Source organism: Rhopilema esculentum, chromosome 9 (assembly GCF_057945365.1).
Source record: "Rhopilema esculentum isolate cy_ngs chromosome 9, ASM5794536v1, whole genome shotgun sequence".
NCBI lineage: Eukaryota > Metazoa > Cnidaria > Scyphozoa > Rhizostomeae > Rhizostomatidae > Rhopilema > Rhopilema esculentum.
The window spans coordinates 7,076,141-7,101,240 of record NC_142823.1 but is presented as its reverse complement, the minus strand read 5'-3'; the positions used below and the strand labels follow the sequence as shown (position 1 = coordinate 7,101,240).

General features: G+C 36.9%; 1 protein-coding gene across 4 annotated transcripts in view; it reads left to right on the top strand.

Annotated features, from left to right (window-relative positions):
* The window catches only part of LOC135689273 (uncharacterized), a 44,648-nt gene extending 29,166 nt beyond the window's left edge, over positions 1 to 15,482 (top strand). For all 4 annotated transcript variants that reach the window (XM_065206442.2, XM_065206440.2, XM_065206441.2 and 1 more), the window contains 11 exons: positions 341 to 419; positions 879 to 954; positions 1,801 to 1,865; positions 4,230 to 4,255; positions 4,924 to 5,053; positions 5,886 to 5,998; positions 6,607 to 6,777; positions 7,769 to 7,880; positions 8,375 to 8,475; positions 8,770 to 8,953; positions 10,036 to 15,482. In XM_065206442.2, coding sequence (XP_065062514.2) covers positions 341 to 419; positions 879 to 954; positions 1,801 to 1,865; positions 4,230 to 4,255; positions 4,924 to 5,053; positions 5,886 to 5,998; positions 6,607 to 6,777; positions 7,769 to 7,880; positions 8,375 to 8,475; positions 8,770 to 8,953; positions 10,036 to 13,937 — 4,959 coding nt within the window. In that variant the 3' untranslated portion in view covers positions 13,938 to 15,482. The remainder of the gene's footprint in view (positions 1 to 340; positions 420 to 878; positions 955 to 1,800; positions 1,866 to 4,229; positions 4,256 to 4,923; positions 5,054 to 5,885; positions 5,999 to 6,606; positions 6,778 to 7,768; positions 7,881 to 8,374; positions 8,476 to 8,769; positions 8,954 to 10,035) is intronic.
* The last annotated feature ends 9,618 nt before the right edge of the window (positions 15,483 to 25,100 follow it).

Here is a 25,100-nt window from a genome sequence, read left to right as displayed (position 1 = left end):
TTGCTCCAGGCACCGCGCAGCATTGGGCTAGCAGGGGCTATAGCCCCCCCCCCCCCCCCAACCCCACTTTCTTCCAATACTCTAACGGATCCTACGAAGTAACAGTGCAGTGCGCGGTGCGGTGCGCGCTGCAGTGCGCGGTGGGTCCGCGGTGCAGTGCGCGGTGCGGTGCAGTGTGCGGTGCCGTGCGTGGTCCGTTTCGTTACGCGGTGCGGTGTGCGGGGCGCTAATTATTTCAATGTTCATAACATCTGTTTTTTGTTCATCTATGAATTCACCTATCTATTGAGTGCTTCTTCTTGTCGTTTGCAGATGTTTTTGCAAAGTTTTTTTTATCTAGATCGATGTTTTTGACGTAAATGCAGTCAGTTTGGGAACTCTAACCAAAATTCTTGTTGGCCATGATAGCGAAGGAAACAGTTGAGTATAGGTTTTGATTGAAATCTTTAATTTATGCCAAAGCTACTGTCTATAGGAATGCAAAGTGTTTTGATATGGAATAATGTGTTTTGATGGCTTTGATTTTTTATTTGATCCCTTCTTTTGTCGCTTTTTTCTGCAACTGCTTTATTGTGAAAGAAGTTGAAGAAAATTTGTAACTGTCGACTAAAATTTAAAATGTGGGATTTTAAACTGTTTTGATAAGATCATCAAGATATTTAATTTTCCTACGAAGATATTTAATTTTTTTTTTATACATTGCCCTCTTGCTTTTTTACTTCAAGTATCCTGGCCACATAAAGAAACTCTGTTGATTTATCATGGCACAATATGTTTTAATTTCATAAGAAAAATGTGCTTTTAAAGGCATCCTGTTTGTAAACAGATTTTTATTTACTTTCAAAAAACTTCTATATGCTTACCAATTTTAATTTCAGCTCCAGGTTGGTTTCTTGAGAAAATTATCGTGAAGGATCCAGAAGAAGGCAAGGAATACTCTTTTCCTTGTCGAAGGTGTGTATTCTCAAAAACTTTTCTCCATCTTTGGTTTCTGCTCAAAATGCAAAACTTACAAGATCAGTAATTTGAGTCACGCACTTAACAAAACTAGGTTGGATTCAATACACAAGTTATAATTCCAAATTTTAGCTCTATCTTCAATTATTATTACTATTCTAAATTATTTCTTAAGGTATTAAAATGGGTATTTTTATATAATGTATTGAATAGCCATCGGCTAGAATTCCCACACCATGAACATTTTTAGTTCTGTTAATTCAATTGTAAAAAAACACCTTTCATTACATTATCCTTCTTCCATAAGCTTGGTCCAAAAAAATGCTGTGTGCCAAATTGCCTGTTTTTTCTGCATGGCAAATGATTCTTTATGCCAATTCTTGAAAGTCCTGGATTTTGAAATTAGAAAATTATGAAACTTTACAACATTCTCTGGTGCATGTTAGCATTTTTGGACTTTAATCGCTTCTAGTTTTCTTACTTTTACAATAAAAAAGTCAAGCTTGATATATTTTGTCTCCCACAATGTACTTTGTTTCTTTATTGGAGCTTTCTGATGCTAAATTTGCTATATTGTAATTATTGTCTAAGAAAAGATAAAAGCAGGTATAAGTAAGAGGTATCCATTTACAGAAAGCCAGAGAGTTTTCTTTTTCGACTTTACCTAAAGTGAGCCAAATGAAATGGGTAATTGAACGCCCTTGCCTTTTTTGAATAGCATCTGTCGTATCACCTTTTACAGAAGTTCAGATAATTCAATGATCAGATTAAAATGGGTGAAGTATTCAAAAATTTTCATTTTTTCATGTCAAGATGTAAGGATTTTTCTCTTGCTTTGTCTAGAAATTTAGATGAGGATATTGGAGATGGCAAGACAGAAATAACAATTAAGGCATCTGTTGTGTCAGGTATGGAACAAAGCTATTTGTATGATGGTTTAAGAATGTTTAATGCAACTTAGAGCCTGTCTTTTACTACGAAGCGCCGCTGTGTTCAACAACGTTCATAATTTCATACATTCTGAAAGCTTACTGTTAACTGCCCGTTCGAGAGTGCTCGATACCGCACAAACAGAGCTGCCTTTTTATGTGTAGAAATATATGGTTTTATATTGTTATTTCATCCTTATACTTTATTCTACCATCATACAAGTTAAAATTTTCTATGAAAATTGATTCTTAACTATTGTATTTAGCGTTGTATTCCAAGTAACACCCATAACAGTCTGCTCTACTCACACAAAATTTAATGTGCTTTTTGATTATATTTACTCGTGTTGGCTTCTAATGCCTTATGTTAATTTATGTTGGCTATTTTAACCATATCTGCAGATTAAGATAGTGCCTCCACAGAGATAAACCAGGATAAATTGTAAAAACAACATTACGTTTTGAATTGATGTTGACCTTCGAAAAACCACCCATGACAGGTTTCCATTAAAATGCAAATTCAAAATTCTCCAACAGCAGGTTGTTTTCCGATCCATTCGACTTGACTTTAAACACATTTCAAATATCCTTTTTTCTTTCTACTGGCAATAAGTAAGTGGTATAGCAACCAAAGTAAAGTTACGAATTGATCTTTGTTCAGGTAAACAGAGCAATGGTGGCGCCAGTCACAAAGTTCTGGGGGGACAAAGCAAATGACTTTCGAAGTTGCACCTTCAAATGACTTTCTTAGCCAAAGTCCAAATTTCCTACAACTTACAGTCAGACATATGATGAGCGAAAAATGTTAAAAACAATCTTGGCGACCTCCTTTTTCGAAATTTTCAACATGACCCCCACTTGGCTTAAAAAAGGCAATTTTTTCAAATTCTGTCTTTCTTATTTCTTTCAATCCTTCTCTCTGTTTTAGAAGCTTCTCTTTGCTGATATAATTAATTTTATAAGAAAATCGTCTTATTAGCTTATGCAAATGCTAAGATTTTTTCACAATCGAGACTCGTTTTGGAATTACTGAACTTAATGTGGTTGCTGAAGCAATCAAGATGTTACTCAAATGCAAATTATTTATACACTCTTTTTTCACCGTGAATTGTCACAAAAAAGGCAATAGAGAATGAGTTTTTGTGGTTTGAAACTTAAGAACGTATTTGAAAAAGCAAATGTTTTAAACATGCTTAGTTTTTCGTCTGCAACCATTCGGAGTATAGTCAGACAGGGCAACATTTCCTAGAAGACCCAGATTGTGCCAAAGGCTGTTATGGAGATATGTTTCGGATAATTAGCAGAGCCTAGTCTCTCTAGGACTTTCAGACCTTCTACCTAGGACTTTCAAAATCCATTTTCATAAAGAAGAAATAGCTGTCATATTTGGACAGAAGACGGTCACTTACACCCTTGGACTCTTTTTGTGCCATTATCTATAGGCATGCGGCACTTGTTTGAAAACCATGTGCTTTTATTCTGAGTGGCCTATTTCAATCAACAATTGGGTATATATGTTTCCTAGCTTAGAGATTTTCATCTATGTTCTGACGTTTGATACATTGAAAGGTGTCTGAGGTAAATATGCTTTCAAAAGCTTCCTTTTCACAAAGCCGTTTGGGGGAGATATGACGTGATTTTTTATAACGACGGCAAAAATACAACATTAGAAATTTTAGAGAAGAATCAATGATATGGGAGTAATCCTGAATGCTTAGGTAACGCCAAAGGAACTTCGAAAATGCTCTTCAACCATACAACAATTATCTTTTAGCTTCTGCTATGCTAATCCTCCTTTCTCTTCGAAAAAGCTTTCCAGTCCCAACATCCGAATAATGGACTGTAAAAAATTTTTTAACTAAGAGATCTTATAATCTTTCTCATAAATGGTTCAGTTAATTCTGTATCCCAGATTTGACTAGGAGAGTTTTGTAAAAATAGAATATTCGTGCACAACATTAATTAGTTCAAACAATCTTTTGGTGGTACAAAACTTGAAGATGGCTTTGAAAAAAGCAAACATTTAGTAAACTAAAACTTTTCGTCTGACACTCATCAGAGTTTAAAACGTCCTATATATTTCCTAGCGTAGAGTTTTCGGTCTATGTTCTGACGTTTCAAACTCTGAAGAGTGTCAGACGAAAAGCTTTAATTTACTAAATGTTTGCTTTTTTCAAAGCCATTAATTAGTTCATTTAATAATAGAATTTTCCGGAATAAAATTCGTTTTTTATAGAGAATATTTCTAGTTTTCCAATTGATCTGTTTTGTAATACGAATACTAAATGTACAACCGATATGCTGAAAACATCAATGGTGATAAAGTTCTTTTTTGTCTTTTAGATACGCAGCTTACTCCTGAGCAACTGGTTGGTTTTATTCCTAGCATTTCTTCTCTCTCATTTGTTTTTCTCTTCAGTTCTAAAGAGCTTTGATAGAAAATGAATCATTCTCTGTTCTTCAAAGAAATCTACAGCAGCTTGCACTTTGATTTCTCGAATATAAATAATTCCAAATCCTTGAATTATGGCAGAAATTGTCATAGAATGAAAAATGTATTACAACAGAGGTTTCGGAAAAATTATTTAATAACCCAGTCGTAGAGCAGTATGGGTTAAAAAATGCGAGTTACTCAAGGCAAAATTCCTAGCAATATTTGTCTGGTTTTAGAGTCCCAGTCTCTTCGACATTTAAGAGACAAAAATAAGTTTTGGATTGTTAAATTGAGCTGTAAATTGTTTTAAACTTTTCTTGCAAATTTAGGCTATGATTAGCTTGTTACTAATTGTAAACTTTGTCCATATCTAAATTTTATGTCATGTTAACAAACTTTTCTTTATTGGTTCTATTGAGAATATTAACTATACTGATTTTGGTTTGCATTGATCAACTAGATGATATTGTAATAAGAATTATTATTATTTGTTTCTGTCACATAAACATTTAGAATGATACTCTGTTTATAACGCATAATTCCAGCCATGTTTTGATTTTCTAGATGTTACGAGTCTTTCTTATACTTTTGTGTATTTTTTAGTGGAAAACAAGCAAGTGGAAGTTTGAGGACTCCAATGAACTTACCCTGGTATCTGTTGCTAATGGAAACGTTCTACGAATCGAAGAGAGCACAGGAGAATGCGTGGCAGATGAACAAGAACCTGAGAACTGTAAGTTAGGCCATGGGAAGTTCTTAAAGCTTTGGAAAAGGAAATAAAGTTAAAAGCCAACCCCCCTTATTCTTTTCAGGCAAAGGGCATGCTCAGTAATGATTGACTTTGATACGCATGCTCGTTCATGGAAAGGACGGTGGTTGGGTCTTTCTTTACAAAACCATTTTGCTTTGAATCGGCATTTGGTTTGGGAGGTCTCGATAGAGTTGATTAGCATTGCTTTTGGCTCAGATGGTAATGGAAAGTTTGCAGAAATGAAACGCCTTTTTAAGATGCAGGCTTTAACGGGCAATGTCGCTCCAATCAAAGCCTTTTTTCCTTAGTTGAATATGATTTTTTAGAGAGACACCAGCTTTTGTTGATTTTATTATTTGTCTCTTTTTGTACCATTTACTTCTGCTACGGTAAAACCAAAGCGTGACGAGAAATGTTTTTGGTTTTATGGAGGTAAAATGGTTTCGAAGTTGTTATTTTACTGTGTCTTCTTTTAGGAGAAACTTTTTGTGAGTTTTTTGGGGTTTATACTTTTTTGGGGTCTGCGAGTTATATTTTGGCTAAAATAAATCCTTAAGTATCTCTAGAAACTATGAATCAATTTAGAACCAATAAACAGCAGCATCGAGACATTGGCTTACTCTTTTCAATTCATTATTTTTGTTGTCATCATTCAAGAATCATTTGCTCAAGACTAAATTACACAGAAGCGCAAATATACAGCAGCTAGAATTTAAAATACTTGCCTAAGCTAGAGAGAACAGATTACACCTTTTTTGTTTGTCATGTGATTGTTTGTCTTCAAAGTGAATTTCTTAAACCTTTTTTCTTACAGCTATTTTCAATGTAGCTAAAGGTGGTGAATCATCCTCGCGTGTTTTTACTGTAAGAACGAAGGATCATGACTTCAATATGACATTGGATGATGGAACAGTCAGTGGGAGAAAGGTTCGTTGGCATCTGTTTAAATCCTAAATGCGTATACAATTAGTACGCCTGCCTGATCCAGAACACCATTTAAATGCAGCTAACAATGGGTACTTTATCAAACGAAGAGAAAGTAACTGATAGTTGTTTTTGGCTGCAGTTGCGAAATGACTTCGAGACAATAATTAGGTATAGATATGTTGAACAGGCGACTTGAAAACTATCTACTTTGTTAAGAAAGTAGGAGTCAAAGATGGATATGCAAGTAGAAAGTAGGAGATGCAAGAAAAGTAGGAGTCAAAGATTATGATGATGAATAATGCAACTCATCGATACATTTTAAACTTGCTCTTTATATTCTATTGTACAATTTCCACAGATTGAAGATAAACCTATATACTATTCTATGGTCCACCTACAATTTGTTTGGCATAAAAGTTTGTTTTTTGGCCTTTTTTCCTTGTAGTTCTTAAACAATTTTTTCTTTCATGGCAAATGCTATTTCCATCTATCAATATAATGTCGTTTTTACATTTTTACACGATTACATCAATTAAAAGTAGTATTATGTTTTAAATATTTGATGCTATGCTAACATTTCATATTGATCAATCTATGTTTTATTACAGGGCAACCCAGGACTTCTTTCCGAGTTTTATGTCATCGTCGCTGAAGACAACAGCGTCACCCTTGAGTCTGTTGTTCATAAAGGAGTCTTTGTATCCATATCAGAAGACGGGAAGGCCCAACCTGGAGATAGCAGTCTTGGCAAAAGCAACAAATTCAATATCTACGTCAAGGTACCATAAAATGTCATAACAAAACATAACAAAACACAACATAACATAGCATAACATAACATAAATTAACATAACATAACATAACATAACATAACATAACATAACATAACATAACATAACATAACATAACATAACATAACATAACATAACATAACATAACAAAACATTACATAACACAACATAACATAACATAACATAACACAACATAACATAACATAACACAACATAACATAACGTAACGTAATGTGACGTAACGTAAAGTGACATAAAATGAAAGAAAATAAAATAGATCAAAAGTAAAATGAACGAAAATAAAATAAAATAAAATGTCATAAAATGTCAAAATGTAAACTTATATAATGTAATACCATGCAATATTTATTATTCGATATTTCATGCGTAATATAAATCATGAAAACTGATTGAATTTATTGTAATTAAAGTTATAAAAAATTTAAACAGTAAGAGTGTGTAAATTTTGCCTACTGATATGAGGTTGGTCCAACTTATCATCGAAAGTCAAGATGAAATAACAAAAACTTGAATTTTTTTTAAAAACTGCCTTTTTTGCTTTTAAATGAGAATCATAATTTGCCTTCCCGAAGAAATGTGAAGAAATTATCGGGTCGGTTTTTATATTTAAACCACGAGAAAGACAATTCTTAAGACCAATGTCTCATTCTGCCATTTGCGAAGATTGAAATTTTCCATTTGCTTAAAGGCTCTTGCGCAACCGGCATGCTTAGCACGAGTTATCTTGAGAAATTGACTGTGTTCTGTCTTTTCATGCAATGCGATATTAGGCCGGCTCTTTAAGTTGTAGTCGCAAAGCATGCCGGTTGCGCAAGAGCCTTTAATGAGATGAACCTACAAAGATGAGCTTTGTTTTCCTCGCGAATTTCCAAGAACGTAAAAATAGTTAGAGCCAGTTGTATTTTGCGCATCCTATTGTGTATTCTGTATGCAAGCAAGGAAATCATGTTTTTTTCAGGGCACATTTCGTAATCTTGGTCGTGTTAGAATTAGGCCATTCTTAAAGAATCAAGCTGTCATTGAAGAAAATGAGAACTTGTATGGTGATGGAGAGCCGGAAGATGAAAGAGGTATGCATCGTTTAAGCTTGTCTCACAATTAAAGTAATCTGATGACAGCACTTCCTGTCATTTTCCTAAGGAAAGCAAAGTAGGCCCTTTTTGCGTATTGTTCTATCAAGTGAAAGTAACAGAAAGATTATCTACATTTAAAATGATTCTTTAACAGTGCTGTTGGAACGAAATTCATATTGGAGAGCTGGCTATTGTATCAGATTTTTGTCTCAATCTTACACTATTAGAAAGGGATTATAGTACAGTCTGACAGCTATTGGGGGGCTCTATCCCCCTCCACCAACACTAAACCCTCCCCCCCCCCGCTTCCAACGGCCCTCTTTATGTTGGAGACCTACATTGTCTAGTTTACTTTTTGCTGCCTGCATCTTTTGTTATAGAATGCTATTTCTCCTAGTCCTTAGCGGGAGAGACTTAACAAAATTGTTGCTTACATTCAAACGACAGTGATTTTTGAGCCTAACCTCATGTATGTTTTCTACTGAAAACAGGTGAATTTGTTGTTCACAAGACTGGTTCAGGGACAAGGGCATTTCAAAGTGCAGTGACTGATAAATTTGTCAGCGTGACAGCTTCAGAAATCTGTTGCAGAGTGAGTATCATAGCAGTGTTTTCAGATATCGTCACTGGAGGGTACAGGCACATGTAGTACTTAATACGTGCATTTTTTACATGCTACTAGGCCAATATTTTTCAATGCAAGTGACGAAGGATGTGAAAACATTTATTCATTCTCTTCAGCACAGTAATAGGAGCATGTCGGTGATATTCAACGAACAATGACATTATAATCAACGCACAAGTCAAGAAAACGATTTGCTGTGTGTCATTCAAATTTTAATTTATAATTGCTGTCTTCCTCTCTTAAACTTAGTCTTTTGTGCAGGGCGAGGACAAGAATGATGAAGAATGCCAATTTAGGGTCCACAAAGATAGAAAACGGGGTGTTTTTCGCTTTGAGTCAGTCAAGATGCCAGGGGTGTTCTTTGGTATTTCAGCAACAGGAAGAGTCAAGCATGCTGTTGATGCCGGAGACTCGATTGCCAGTCTAAGTGTCGACATTGTATCACGTGAGTAGAATGCTTCCAGTGCAAGATTATTTTCCAAAATGCTTCAATTTTCAAACAGACGTTCTCAAAATCATAATGATAATAAGACTATGATAATAATTAAAATGATAATGCTTCTTGAAAGATAATAAAGGTTTTTGCTATAATATTACTTGGTTATCGAGAACATCTACGAATCAAATTTCTGTGTCCACACAGAATTGAAATTTTTCCCCTTTTCAAAAGATTCCACTCTGGTAATCGTTTGAAATGTCTGTTTTTGTCAGTCACAGTTTGTTTTCTACAGTAAAAACTCGTGTGGAAGAACCTAGGGATTTTAGAACCTTCTGGCAGAAATTCGCTTTTTTAATACTCCAAATCATATGAACCTGGTTAGCCAAACAATATCTAACGGTTCCTTATATGTGGGGTTTCACCATTTGATTTATATACTTAATTACAAAAAAAGTGACAGAAAATTGAATTTTTGCAATAACATTGAAAATACACAATGTATGTTAAATTTTAACTGTTATTATAACAATTATTGATGCTGTTTCATAATATACAGTACTGTATAATTGATCAATTATTGTACACTAATAAATAGTATTGGTACATTAGTAAATATTAAGAATAAAGAGCAGACAAGATTTATTCAGATAACCAACAGCAATAAATACTCCATAGAATGAACATCCTAATTAAGAACCTTTTTAACCTAAACTGTCAATACGTACCCCATAATACAAGAACCTGTTTTGCCAAACTCTGCAAAGGAGGTTCTTACACGTGAGTTTATCTGTATTCGTCGTTATTATATAGACAGAAGGAAGAAAATCGGAGGAATGATCGCATTTTTTTGAAAAGTATTTGTGTTTAATGGGTGTTAGCCTTTATATGGGCTGCACTTTTATCAAAGAGGACAAACTAAGCTTGGAAAATCGGAAAAATAGAAAGCAAAAAGAATAGTCTGGAACTCTACATAACGTAAAGCGCTGGATAATTGCCAACTGTGCTTTATATACCTTAACCTTGCTTAAAAAAAGCAATGTATTTTATCTTGTTTAATAGTTATTTTTAAAACCTTTTTTCTGTTGTAGTTGGAGAGAAGCGTCAAGCTACAACGCCAGATAACAAGCATGAAGATGTTGAGCGGGAGGTTTCTTCCGATGTTGAACAGGCTTCGGGGAGGGGATCAACTGCCTCGCACAGATCTAAAGAAGAAGATCCAGGATACAAAGATGATGAATTCGAAAATGAAGATTCTCGGTCAGTATCGAGAGAGAGTGGATCGAGAGCATCAACCAGAGCTTCTTCACGGAGAAGTAGTGCTGCTTCTTCTAGGAGAGACAGTGGGGCTTCTAAGAAAAGTAGATCAACAAGTCGGAGAACTGCATCTCGATCTGGCTCAGCGATGTCCCGGAAATCAAGTGCCGGTAAGGAAGAAGAAGAAAAAGAGAAACATTCAGAAGAAGATGAGAATAACAATGATGATGGGAAAGATGCAGGCAGCAGACCAGGAACTGCAAAATCGAATGCAGAAGATTATTACAAGTCGGAAGATGATGGCTTTGAAAATGATTCTGAGAATGAAAGAGATGAAAATAAGCCAGAAAGTGAAGAGAAAGATAATGAATCAGGTGAAGATAAAGAAAGCAATGGGAGTAGAAAGAGCAGTGTTGAGCACTCTTCACCTGAGGAAGATAAGAATCATTCAGGAGATGAAGAGGATAATGATATGGCCGAGGGAGGGGCCGGAGAAGAAGAGGTGAAGTCCGAAAAGGACGCGGAAGTGCCAGAAAATTCGACTCGTGCTGCTAGTGTTTCTTCAAGAAAAAGTTCAAGTCATGATCGTGAAGAAGACGATCAAAATCTACCGAAGAAGAGCAGCTCACGCCCCCAAAGCACTGCTTCTGAATCTCAGAGTAGACCAACGTCCTCTAAGGGTAATGAAAGACCAACATCAACATCTTCTACGAAAGACGAAGAAAGCAAAGAAGGTGAAGAAGGCACAGCAGATAAGAATGAAGATTTGCTTGGACAAGAAGATGACTTCAAGAAATGGTCTTCAAGGTCGCCAAGTCGCAACTCGATGGGTGAAGATGCTGGCCCTGCAAGTAGACCAGGATCGCACCGTTCCTTGAAGGACGCTAGAGAAGACAGTAATGATAAAGATGGAAAACTGTCACGGCCAGGAAGTAATACTTCAGTTAAAAGTACGGAGGATAAAGAAAATGGAGGTGATGATAAGGCTTCGGTGCATGATGACGATTTGGGAGAGCAAAAGGAAGATATTGGAGATGATCCAGAAAATGTTGGGGCGAATTCTTTGAAGGACGAAAATGGGAATGAAGATAAGTCAAATGTCAAAGACGACGAAGATGCAAATGAAAAGAAAAATACTTCTAAAGAAGAAGAAGAAATAGAAACAGGACCCCAGCCACAGTCAACAGAAGGTGGCAAAGAAAAAGAAGAAGAAGAAGCAAATGGAAATAAAGATGGAGAAAAGCATGAAGATGGCAAAAATGGTGAAGATCAGCAGCAAGGAGTCAAAGAAGCAACAGGTGCTGCCGATAAAGAAGGTGAAGAAGGAATTGAAGATGAAAAAAAGCATGAAGATGACAAAAATGATGAAGATCAGCAAGGAGTCAAGGAAGCAGCAGATGCTGCCAATAAAGAAGGTGAAGAAGGAAACGAAGATGAAGAAAAGCATGACGATGACAAAAACGATGAAGATCAGCAAGGAGTCAAAGAAGCAGGAGAAGCTGCCGATAAAGAAGGCGAAGAAGTAAAACCGAGTGATAATACAGGACAGTTGGGTGAAGATACCGATGGAAATATAGAGAAGAGCACAAATGAATCAAAGGAGAATGAAGAATCAGAATCCAAAAATGATTGCACAGCTGAAACTGTGGAGAATAAACCTGGTGAGGAGGGTAATAAGGATATTGATAATAAGGATAGTGGCAGGATATCGAGAGAAAACAGTACCGCCAGCTTAAAGAATGCAGTGTCTCGTCAAGGATCCAGCAAGGCAGACAGCCGGCCGTCTTCTCAGAAATCTAAAGCTGGAGTTTATGAAGGACTTATACGTGGGCAATCTCCGCCCCATTCTCGAGAAAGTTCTGCATCATCATTACGAGGGAAGCGCTCATCATCAAGAGGCTCGAATAATTCGGCGAAAAGAAAAGAGAAGAATGACGCAAGCAAGGTTGAAATTAGTAATAAACCTGCGAGCCCTGATTTGGTCGAGCAAAGCAAGGAAGAAGATGTCAAAGAGGATAACAAAGAAGATAATAAGGAGTCTAATGCTGAAAAGCCAAATATTGAAAAGGAAGATGCTAGAGACAAGAAAGAAGCTAATGAAAATGACAATGTAAATGAAGAAGATGAATCCGTAAAGAATGTTGACAAGGAGAATGATAAAATCGAAGATAAAGAAGGAGGCAAGAAAGATGAAGAGACCCCAGAAAAAGAAGATGACAGTGCCAACGGTACAGATGAAAAGAAGAATGAGAGCAAAGATATAAAGGAAGACCAAGAAGTCAATGGCGTGGCCAATGATGGAAATGAACCTTCCGCTGGAGACGGAAATGAAATAGAAACAAAGAGTAACGAAAAAGAAGAAAAGGAAAGCAATGAGGCAGAGAAGCCTATGGTGCAGTCTGAAACAAAGGAAGAGGATTCAGCAGAGGAGAAAAGTAAAGAAGGGGAAGTAGGTGATAATGAAGAAGAGCAGCAAAATGAAAATGAAGGCAATGAGTTAGGGAAGAGCGATGACAGTGGCGGTACAGTAGAGGAAAAAACCAAAGATGAGAAGAATGACGATGGAATCTCGCAGAACAGTCAAGACGAAGATGTATTGAATTTAAATGAACATAATGAAGGTAGTGAAGAGGCGCAAGGCGATAAATCTAGCAATGATGAGAATAAGGATCAGACATCAGATGCGAATAAGCCAGATGATAAAGATAAGGACAGTTCTGCTCAGAATGAGAAAACCGGCGATGGCTTGGTTGAAGGAGAGGCAGCAAATCAGGAGAAAAAGGATGACGGAAATGTAAATTCTGAGAACGGGAAAGAGGGAGTATCAGACCCTAACAAGGAAGAGGAAAGAAAGAAAGATGATGTTATAAATGAAGGGAATAATCCCAAAGATGAAATTGAGCAAAATAAAGATGGTAGTGATGGACAGCCGGTCAGTAAAGAAGCAGCTGATGAATCACAGAATGACAAAGAGGATCAGGTAACCAATTCAGATGAGAGGCGAAAATCAGGTACCAATACTCCAACAAGCCTGCCAGCAAGCAAAAATCAAACAGCTGCAAATTCACCTATCTTATCGCCAACTCCTCCAAAGACACCGAGAAATTCGTTATCTGCAAGACGGCCTTCTTCACGACTTTCCAATCCAAGTGGATCAAAAGCTGATCTGAGGTCATCGACTAAGCCGTCAAATGCTACTGAGGTAAAAGATGAAGAACATGCAGAAGACTTGAACGACTCTGTGGGCAAAGAAAACGCTGAGGTGAAAGATGAAGAAAAGGCCGAAGACTTGAACAACTCAAAAGACAAAGACAGCGCTGAAGAAAAATCTGAAGGAAAAGAAGCAGAATCAAATGATTCAAATGATATCAACAAGAAAGCTGTCAATGAAGAGAATGAAAGAATGGAGGAGGGAAAGGAGGATAAAGAGAGTTCAAATGAAGGAGATGCCGGTAACAAGACGGAGGATGCAGAGCAAAAAGGCACTGACAAAGAAACAGATGGGGACAGTAGAACGTCTCTTGAGAATGACAGTAAAAACGTAGAAAGTTCTGTAGAGCATGAAAAAGACGCAGTTTTGAATGATAACAAAGGTGAAAAGGGTGACGCTAAGGAAACTGACGGAAATCGAGATAATGCAATTGAGAATACAAAAAATGATGACATATCTAAAGGGGCGAGCAATGTCACTGACGAAACACCACAGGATGGAGCTTCGGAGGAGACAAAAAATTAAAAAGACATTTTGAATTTTAATTGCCACATTCTAATGAAGGATCCATCTCTTTTGATAATGTCAGCTGAGACTGAACATCCATTGGGCGTAGTCTAATCAAAACATCTCTTAGGCTGGTGGAATTTGTAAAATTGAAAATGAATAACTCAGGAGTAGATGAGATATCGTATCTAAATTCAACGTAAACAGGAGGCAATTTTGTAATGTTAAATCAGGGATGACTGCGCATTATTAAGGCAGGAGGGGCAACATTGCCACTGAGGGAAGGTGATAGAAATTTCCGCTTATATGAATGAATCCTAGGTGGCAGGGGGGAGGGGTGCATTATATGTATATTTTTGGTACGGATTTGTACCACCCATACATCTGGTTTTTTGCCAACAAAGTTCCTCAACGTAGACAAAATTTCGACGAAAGTTTCCTTTCAAAAGCGGATTGGAAATAGCCTTGTCATTATTCGCATAAAAGAGGTTCATGCAAGGCTTGATTATTATAAAATGGGTTTGTTGTAAAATTGCAGTTTCCAGTATAAAGACAGTGCACCTCCATATTAGAAATAGCGGAATATTTCCTAAAAGTTGCCTTTTCTTTCTGGCTCCTTTCAAATTACAAGAATTTCTTAGAAACAAGGGCGAATTATCCATTCTTTTTCAATTTTGTAATAGAAACTAACGTGACTATAGTAGCCCGAGAAATAAACTTCTGAAGGTTTTTCTTTACTCAGAATTCCTGCCTTTAAAGGCACTGCTCCAATGTTTTTCCTTGAAGACCACGGACATGAACTGTGAATTTATTTTTAGCTTGCTTTCGCATAATTAGTCTCAAACACATTATGTTTAGCCTCAAACGTATCCTCCTCTTCTCCATCGTTTCCTTGATCTTAACATGATGCTGAGGCAAAAAGTTATCAAGTTCAATACCATTTGATAGAATAGTTTAACAACGGCTGTAGCGGATATTAACCCTTAAAAGGGCTTTAATTGTTTCACTGAGACAAATCTGGCCGAATATTGCGCCTGAAATACGATTAATTTTCGCCTGTTTAGAGGGTGCTGCAGCTCCCCCAGCCCGCATTTCTCGTACACCTATTAGTGTAAATGAGGCTAGTCGAATAACCTCATAATCATCATATTTGCGATTTAGGTCGTATCCTAAAAAAAAGAATTTAGGCCACTATTTTACGTCAAACGATCATCCTTGTTGCTAGTATCCAACAACGAGATTTACATAAGCTCGTTAATATTCCTCAGCAAGCAGGTATTCTTTACTGTTGTAAATTAATCTATCAGATATGGGTGTAAATAATATAATAGTTTTCAGAATAAGATTAAATTGCAATTGATTTAATGACAGTGACTGTTGAAGACAATAAAGACTTGCAATATTAGATTAAACAACACGGTGAGTTAGCCTGTAAACTTTATCCAATATTTCGTTGTATTTCTCAAGGTTAAGATGGTTTTATGTAAAATATTTGTGTGGTTTCTTTCGCTATGCAGTTAAAAATGTCAATACTTTAATAAAATATGCAACCTCTATAAGAAATTATTTTTTTAGTCAGATCTCTGCTATAGACTAATATAAAAAACGAGTATAGACAGTTATAAGAAAACTTCAGTATAAAAAACATAAGTTAAAAACAATTGAATTTTTGATAGGGCAAGAACTCAGCAACTTCCTGATGATCCATCAATATGACCCGCTTATAATAAGATTTACAGATAATGATTTCGATGTTTCAAAATACTTTGTCCTTAGAGCAATACTTGAACATGCGGTTTTCTGACGTTTCGAAGAACCTGGTCCTTAGTAAGTTTCCCTTGGAGGCCATGTTTGTTTATGTCAGATTTTGGCAGTGACAGTCCCAGAACCGTTCTGCTGCCTTCTTCGAATCCCGACTAGGAAACTTGACTAGGAAGGTGATGGGGCCGTGGGGAAAGCTTTCTCTCACCCCAACCCTGCCCCATAAAGAATTACCAAAGGTATACCCTTTCCCATCAAAAGCATGCCAAAAATACGACAAAACTATGTCAAATATGCCAGATTTCGTGATATTTACAGCTAGCAAATGAAACATACTAATTCTCAGAAAACTCTAGAAACAGAGTATGATGACTACGCCACTGGTTGAATTTTCTAGAAACGTTCTTTTTCAAACATACAAGAAAAATGTAATTTATAACTACATATCTTTACATCAAGATGTTGAAAATAGTCTAAGGTTCTCCGATTTTAGTTTATCACAAAATTTTAGTTGTTAAACATAAAAATTGGCCCAGATAGCTTTCGAGCCAAAAGATCTGCCCAAAATATTGAAAAACCCTTGTAAGCCTAAATTTGAATGTGTACCCTGGCTGATACTAACGTAATGGGGGCAGTCTCACCGGGGAAATTCGGCTGTAAATGTACATTGGACGTGACACAAGACAAATGTTATCGAATAATCCAATCAAAATTTCATATTAGTTTCAGGATCGCCTGCAGAATGTTTATATGACCTTTTCCCAGTGGCGGCGCCAGCTACTGCATAGTGGGAGGGTAATGGGCGTTGCCAGCGAGACTACGCCCCTTTTTCCTTGTTTCAGTGCATTGTACCAGCTTAATTTTTCTTAGGAAATATTATCCACCCCTATCTAACACTTTTTTATCAATTTCTAGAAGAAATGTGTGGACCATGTTTTGACAAAAGTGGGGGGGTAATTTGCCCCCCATACCACCCCTTGGCACCGCCACTGCCTGTTCCGGCGTGATATCGGAATGGTATTCAGCATGCCAAAGATTCCTATGGGCATACTTTCGCCTGTGAGGTCTCGCAACGAATCGCCATGCTCCATTGCATCCATTGCTGCTTCTGTCTATTTCAACCCCGAGGGATTCCTTAGAAGCAAATTTGAATTCGCGTTTGAGTGTATTCAAATTCAGCTTCATTTGAGTGAACAACTTCACTGAGCCAGGCATGAATCTGTCAACAAAAACATCAGCCTTTTTGCTTCTATTGGCAAAAGGTTTCGTGGAAACAAGAAGGTTTGTTTAAATTTTCTTACTAACTAACTGAATATATAAAGCACTACGTATTTTAAAAGTTGAGCGTAAGCTGCACGCCGCGCATTTTTTTACAATATCCTTGCCCATAATGTTTAGCAGAATATGTTCCTGTTTTTTCTGCTCTATTGATATCAAGATGTCCAGTATATTTATTTTTGTATTTGTATTTGTTTCTTCCTAGCACCCGAAGGTAGTTTTTAGGACCATGAGAAGCTCATGCTTATCGAGCAGTGTCTTGGTCCTTTCTCTCGAGGTGACCACACCTTATGATTCCTACGCCTGGAGTTACAGAGATATTCAAACATGAAATGCTAAATATTCATTTTTTGTACAAATTCGTTACTTTATTGTATCAATTTATGAAATAGCCTCCGCTTTCATACCGACCTATTGGCGCTCACCCAATGTTTATACATCTCTCCAAATTTAAGACTGTTCTCCAATTTAGGCCAAATTGGAAATTGTTACTTTACACATCATCAATTGCGTCTCTACAAAATATCTAAAGGAAACTTTTAATCTCTTAAAGATAAAATTCTCTCAAACACCAATCATTTATGAAAACAAAGATTTGTTTCAATGCAGAAAGTTCTACTGCAAGCATAGGCGTATCATATTCCCTGTTAGTCAATTTTGTAGTGCATAAAATTCAAATTAAATTCACCCGCCCGATTCATTGGCGTAAACTTAAAACTTCTGGCAATGTTCTTAAAAAACATATGCCATCATGCATTATTCATTCAGAGATTCAGAGTTAAAATGAGGTCTTTACACAGCCTCGGATTTTATTTTTTTGTGTCTATGAGAATTTGAAACCTGAAACAAGAAATACATTGAGTTAAGCTTTGCCTTTTTAGCTAGTTCCCCCTCCCTTTGCTTATAGTATTTATATACTGTTTAAGAACCATTCAACTTCTCCTTCTAGTGTTCCGAATGGAGACTGTTTTCTTCTCGAGGTGGTAAAGGACAAGACCCAGAATACGAAATGAATTCAAACCAGTGACATTGCTCTTAAGGTTAGTTCACTTTTTCAACAATGACTGATTATAAAGAGGCTAACCAGAATTTCAAAAAAATAGGAGGGCTAACAGCAAACATCCAGATGAAATGTTATTGACGGAAAATCTTGCTTACCCTAAACTATCGCTTTAGCAATGACTGTTTGTGACTGATTTAGACAAAGCGAATATTTTGAGATCTTCACTTGGTTGATGGCATGAAACCCATCGTCTGGGATTTAATCTCACACAGGGCGTTCTTCTGAAACAGGGTATAGTACTAAGAGGGCGCGAGGGGCTAAACTTGCTTTTCAAAATATAAACGGTTGCTTATAACACAGATCATAGACAGTTAAAAGTCTGCTCGGGTTTACTGACAAGTCAATGCCAAGAGTTGGCCTTCCCCCCCCCCCCCCCACCTTCTGTCACCATAGAAGGAGTCGCTCGTGATTCTGATTGGCCTATTTCGCCAATACTTATTTACAATCAGAATTGCAATCATAGATGTGAAGAGATATCTATTTCAAACTTAAACTTCATCTACTGTCCCCAGCAACCTAAATAAAGTTAAATTCTCCATGGCCCCCACTTTGCTTGCTAATTATAGTAATCAAATCCCCGTTCAAGTGTTAAGTAGGTAGCCACCCTTTTTGACCCTCCTCCCCCCTACTTTAGAATCGGTGGCGCTGGCCCTGTATCAAAGGATGTCAAGTGTCCGTATCACATACTAATAATTGCTACTGAAGAAGACATCAGGAAACATTCATGACCGAGATCGATGTGCAAATTTGCGCTGCACCACCATATGTCTAGTACTTAAACCCTTGCAGGAATAGAAAAATAGAGAGCCAAAGTGTGATGTCATAAGCAAGTTTTTTTTAGAATTTCTTAATTTTGACCACATGATCTGAAAGACCTCTTAACATGCAAAATCATTCAGATATGTTCAAAATCGGGGAAGATAAGGCCAATGAAATATTTCAATTTTGCTCACGGGTTGCTGTTATTCTGCTCTGGTTCATACAGTTGTGAACTAAGACCAAATTGCCTAGGTTTGACGGGAAAAGAGCTTGCAAAGGTGTGCTAGTGTGGCAATAGCACAGCCAATTTGTTACACTTTCGGCTGTTTTGCGCATTTGGAGGTATTATATAATGCTCTTTTGTTATATGTGTGCGAATTTGAAAATTTCTAAAAATAAATTTTTGTGACGTCATCACTTTTGTACTCCATTAGCCAATCAAATAGTGCCAAAGACCAATCAAAACAATTAAAGATTTTGATCAAAAGAGACCGATTTTCATAAGCATTATCTATAAATGCAATTAATTCCTTATCCAATTAATTAGACGAATTCATTTTTGTTTCAATGCTAAATTCAACGTCTCAGCACTTTGTATTTAGGCAATAATTGTTGTGTGTAGAAAAGATACCATTTTTATTTAAAAAATTAAAATCATCAAGTCTTAAACTTTAAAATGCCTATAATTTTTTATCTAGTAGAGCTATATGCATGTCTACATACCTTGTTGTGCACCATCATAACAACTTGTCTAGCTGCACCTGCGCCATACCCTTGCAAAAGATCTTACCCTTTCAGTTTGTTCTAAAAAATCTATTGACTGTATACGACATCTGTTATGGTAGAGTAGCCGAAATAGGATCAATCCCTGCCAACCTTTTACGAGGAGCTTTAGGAATTTGCATGGAAAATTTCCTTCTTCTCTGCCCCGACCCTTCTCTAATAATGCCTAATTTTACTCCCGAACCCCCGCTCCCCCCTCTAATAATGCCTAATTTTTACCCTGTACAAACACTCCAATACCTGCCATTGTAGCTTCCCCGCACGGAAATCAAAGAAAGTAAACTAGGCTTCATGATTTTGTATTTTTCGTTTTCAGAAAACATCGAGGACTTAGTCATTTCAAACTTAAAATGGTCAAATGTCAACATGCTATCTAGGTACTGTGTTCCAGCAGATAACATTAATGCCGCGTCTCTTCGGTGTATGAGTTAAGAGAGTTCTCGGCTATCCTTGCTCCCCTGTCTCCGAGTTCGTTCTTCACCATAATATGACTTGAAGATGGTAATTTTCCAATACCCCTTTCCATGCATAGCGGCAATAACAGTGCCAAGCTGACAACAAGACCACCACAAAATAGGATTACAAGCCCTGCAATGACAAAGCCGTCCCTCTCTTCATATATGTCGCTCAAAGATTTAGCCTCCTTTTCAAAACGAGACAAATCCGAACTATTTTTCATGGTCATTGTCATATTTTCACTGACATCGGATGACAACGAAAGAAAAAGTGAAGGTAGAAAGTAGCCATAAACGGTGCACAGGGTGCCAATGATTATCAAGGCGACACTAAAGGATAGGGCAAAAAGCGTATTGCTACCCCTTGCACAATAAACAGAGCAACATTGCTGAGCTAATGATGGTTTGTCGTAACGATTTTTGTATAATTCTTTGTGGTAGCCAAAAAGTAGGCCAACATTTTCAGTGTTTTTCGTACTCTGCCCTTTCTGTTCCATTTTCAATTCCCAAGTGTATATCTTCCTCAAAATTATTACGTTTTTGATGCTGGTCAATATTCTCAATTATGTGGTAACAAACTTTGGTTTGCAGTTCATCGCTTTTTATACTTTGTGGTCAGTGGTTTGGTATCGATACTCGTACAGTGTCCTCCTGGAGAGATGTCCTCCAAGTTCTATTCCCTTTTGTGATGCCTTTAAACTTACGTTAAACACTTTTTAAATAGCAAATAAACAACTTTTCTTGTTGTGATTCAATGCACACACGGCTTATTTGTACTGTGAAATGTGTACTATAGAAAACAATCACTTTTCCTTTTACTTTTGAACGCGATGCTCCAGTAATCGAATTGCGTAAATAAATTCCAGCTTGTTCGCTTGTCGATGAAATACGTTAAATTGCTATAACGTTGACGCTACGTCGGGCTTCCCTTCAGCAAAATTTTTTGACGTTGTGTGCCCGTAAAACTGCGTTAGTAACCATTCGAATCTCATAGACCCTCTCCGAAGGCAGGTCCCATTGATCGTAACACAAACGTCGAAGACACGTTGATCTCGCCGTTACACACGCAATAGATACTCTCCTTTTTCACTGAATTTACAAAACTACGAATTTTTTCTTGTCAGTAATACTTGGTGAATCACAGTGTCTGTTAAATGAAAGTCCAATCTGCTCTCAAAGCGATTCCAGGAGCTATGGTTTTGAAAAGCTTTTTGACGATTTCAGAGTCAAAACTTCACCGTTATGCCAACGCCATTCATCAAAGTTTGAGTGGCTAGCTTCATACACCGCACTTGTGACCTGACATCGCCCTGTGTCTTCCACAAAGTTTTGTTTCCATAAATAAACCAAGCTTCACAACTTTGTAGACCTCATTTTCGGATCAGGCACAAATCCATCACATTTGCTTTCGATAAACTGCCAAGACGTCTCTCTAACCAAACCCTTGGTGAACTGGGCTTGGATTTCAAAATGATTTTGCAACTCTTCGTGAACTGACAAACGTATCAACGATATGGTTTTCTTTTCAATCAAAGACGAATCGCTTTCAGAAACAGCTATAAATCACAACAGATCGGTACTGTAGTGTCATCCACCTTCACTTCCTTTTGTACGGATTTTTTTAAACTCGGTAATAGAGCATGCTTTTTGAACTCTTATTATGTCACGAAAGGTAACTTCTTTTGCTAGATAAAAGCACTAAAACAGCGAGTTGAAGGCTTATTCTCTGCAAGACTAGCTTCTTCCTCCCACTTTAAATCATAGTTTGCAGTGTTTTATTTACAACCTGTTATGGTACCTGCTCATTTGATTTCGATCGTTTCCCGGATTGTATCGATTCCATTAACTGCGTGTGGTATTCTGCAGAACCACCTGAAACCTTGAAACTCATTGAAAGGTAAAAAGCCACCCTCACCCGTCGTTGTAGCCAAGGAGATTACTATCACTATTGCGCATGCTCAAACTGCTCAGCGATGATTCAAACTTCTGGTGAATACGCTAGAAAATTGTGTAGAACCTAAGCTATTTTAGACTTTAGCCTAGGCCGCTTCTTCTTAAATTAACCTTTTCTCGTTGTTTAGAGTATATTTTCCTACAATAGTTGCCCTTTATAACTTCCTTACTAAATTGACGTGCATGTTATCATTTTGCAATTCTTTTTGTATTTGTCACAAACTGGCTTCCGAATGTTGTTTTTAGGACAATTGGAAGCTATTCTTAACAGGCAGTGTCCAAGTTCTTCCACTCGAAGTGACTGGCATCTCTCCTCATTCTAAGTGACAGTTTGGTATGTCAGTGACTCGAAAACAGATATTTGAATCTGTTGCCATCGATCCTAACAACTGAGCCATCCTCGCACCTAAATAGATCCTTGTTACTTCATTTTCCTAATTTAGTGTGTTGTTTGTGCTGCGCTGAAACCTATATAGAAAATAGAAAATAAAATTATTCCTCGTTATTTGAATAAGAGCTAATTTTATTTAGGGTATGAAGATGTTTGTTATGATGGTCTAGAATGCATCTTTCCAGATCCTTGATAAATAGAGTTGTCAAGTGATGATGTCACAAAAATATATTTTTAGAACTTTTGAAATTGTCATCCATTTCCTGAAAGAGCATCATGAAATACCTCTAAATCCACAAAATCAGCTAAATATATTACGAATTGGCTGAGATATGTCCAGATGAGCACAAGCTCGCGCCCCATCAAACCTTTGCAATTTGGTCTCAGTTCATAACTTTATGAACTGAGCTAAAATAACAGTACCCTGGGTGCCAGAGCCTCAGAGAGAAAGGAAATGCGAAGGAGGATGGACTCTCCTTCGCATTTCTTTTCCCCCGTTCTTCATCCTTTGACTCTCTGAGGCTCTGGCACCCAGGGTAAAACAACAGTAATCCGTTAGCAAACTTCAAATCTTCTATTGGCCATAACTCACCCAATTTTTTACAATTTTAACTGATTTTGCTTTTTTGGGAGTATTTTATAGTGTTCTTTCATGTTATGTGGTCAAAATTCGAAAATTCTAAAAATAGTTTTTTGTGACGTCACACTTGAGACCCCTGTTAAAAAGGGTTTTGCGCACCAATAGTCCAGAAATTTGATGTATTTTATCACCAGACGGGTGATATAAAGAGCCTTAAAATGATTGCAGGGCGAAAATTCTTGTTCCGTGTTTTATCTTACCGTGACTATTTGTTATGACTCTATCTTGGATTACTTGCGGAAAACATAGTGAATGAAATAAAACAAAGTGGCTATCTTTCTGTTTGCAATCGACCTACAGAATCATGCAGAACGGATATCTCTAAATCCGAACAAAATTTGAGTAACCCACATTCATTTTCGTTCGTCAGTTGTGACTTTTAGATAATTTAGCATAAATTACCATAAAGAGCATAAATTAATTTTACCCAAAAATTCAAGTTTGTTGATGCAAGTAGGTAACTGTAAGTCTATAGCAAGGCATGAGGCCCAAAAGCAAAATACACATAAGATATTAGACGAGAACTAGGTCCTTCTAGCAAATTCAGTCTTGTTCAACAATGGGTACTAGGATACAATACGCCCGAGTAAAAGCATTCTCACGTTAAAAAAGCAGGTGTTTTCGCAGGATCTTATAGCTTTAAAACAAATAATGTGTTTACATCTATCCTTAGAAAAACATAAACCAATGCAAAATAGATCCCGAAAGGCCATTTTCAAGCAATAAATCTGTTTTTATTCAAACCAGCTTTTTACTGTTTTGTTTTTTCAAGGCAATTACCGCTGACTACAAGCAACGCAGCCGCTTCCTTTAATTTCATTCAAATGTCCCACGAACTCACACTGGTTTAAATATTTTATTTCCCCCATACTGAAGTATCTGAATATTTGATAAATTTTTCATTTTATTTTAAAGTATCAATTAAGAACACCTTTAAAGAAAAAAGCTTAAATTGTTTTTTGACATGAGAGGCTCAATACAGTAGAAACCCGTATAAAAGAACCTAGGTTTTTCTCTGGCAGCCTGAATTGGTTCTTAATTAACAGGCTGCTTTTCTAAATTCAAACCTGTAATGTTTTAACAAGGTTCTTATATACATACAGGCCTTGCACACATTAACAATGTTTTCCACGGTAAAAACTCGCACTGACACAGTTAAACCAGCTATATTTTTCATGTTAAAATTCAACCAATCAAATTCATTTCTCCTGTTGGGTTGTCTATTTAGAATGCATCATACCTAGTGTGAATATGGTATAAGAATACCAGTCTAAAACACTCTTTTTTTATATATAAACGTAAAAACCTTTCCAAGTTTCAGCTTCTTAGGGGTTCTTAGTAAAGGGGTTTAAAAGATTAGATTTCAGCCTCAAGGTTCTTATAAAAACAGGTTCTTTAATGCGGGTTTCTACTGTAAAACATTTTTTCCGGTAAAAGTAAAGCATGATCTTGATAACCCGAGCATCCCATAACTCGAATTTCATTAACTCATCCTAAATATATTCTAGACGTTTACTGTCTTCAGACAAGGCATGGAGAAAAGCGAATGTTAGGGGGGGGGGGGGGGCTTTTATGAGGAATTTTAGATAAGCCTTTAGCTCTTGTTTGCCGTAAAGACATTTGGTGAACGTTTGTGTATTGTCATGAACCCCCCTCCAAGACTTTCATGTACGGACACAGCAGTGTTGAGCCCCCTGAGCGAGAACCTTCATTTTTCTTTACAAAGCCCTGCTCTCCCGAACCTTATCTCTTTTGCGGAATCAGCCTGACCGTTGCGGTAGAACGTGGTTTCCAATTACATTTACAGGCAACTTTCAGTTATTCAATATACGCTTGAAACTACCAGTCTTCAAATATAATGAGCCTCAAAATCGGTCAAAAGATAAAAACAAATTTAGAAATGTTTCATCTCAAAAACAAGGAATTTGTTGCCATCTAGGGGTGCTTTTCGGTGAATTTTCAAGCCTGTCGGCAAATAAAGGAGGTCTTAATCACTTTTTTGCCAACGAGGCCTGAACACCTCTTTCGAGTGCATTAGCTAGCAATTTCACTGTTTACACCCTAATATTTAAAGTACAAATTAAAAACAATCCAGCTT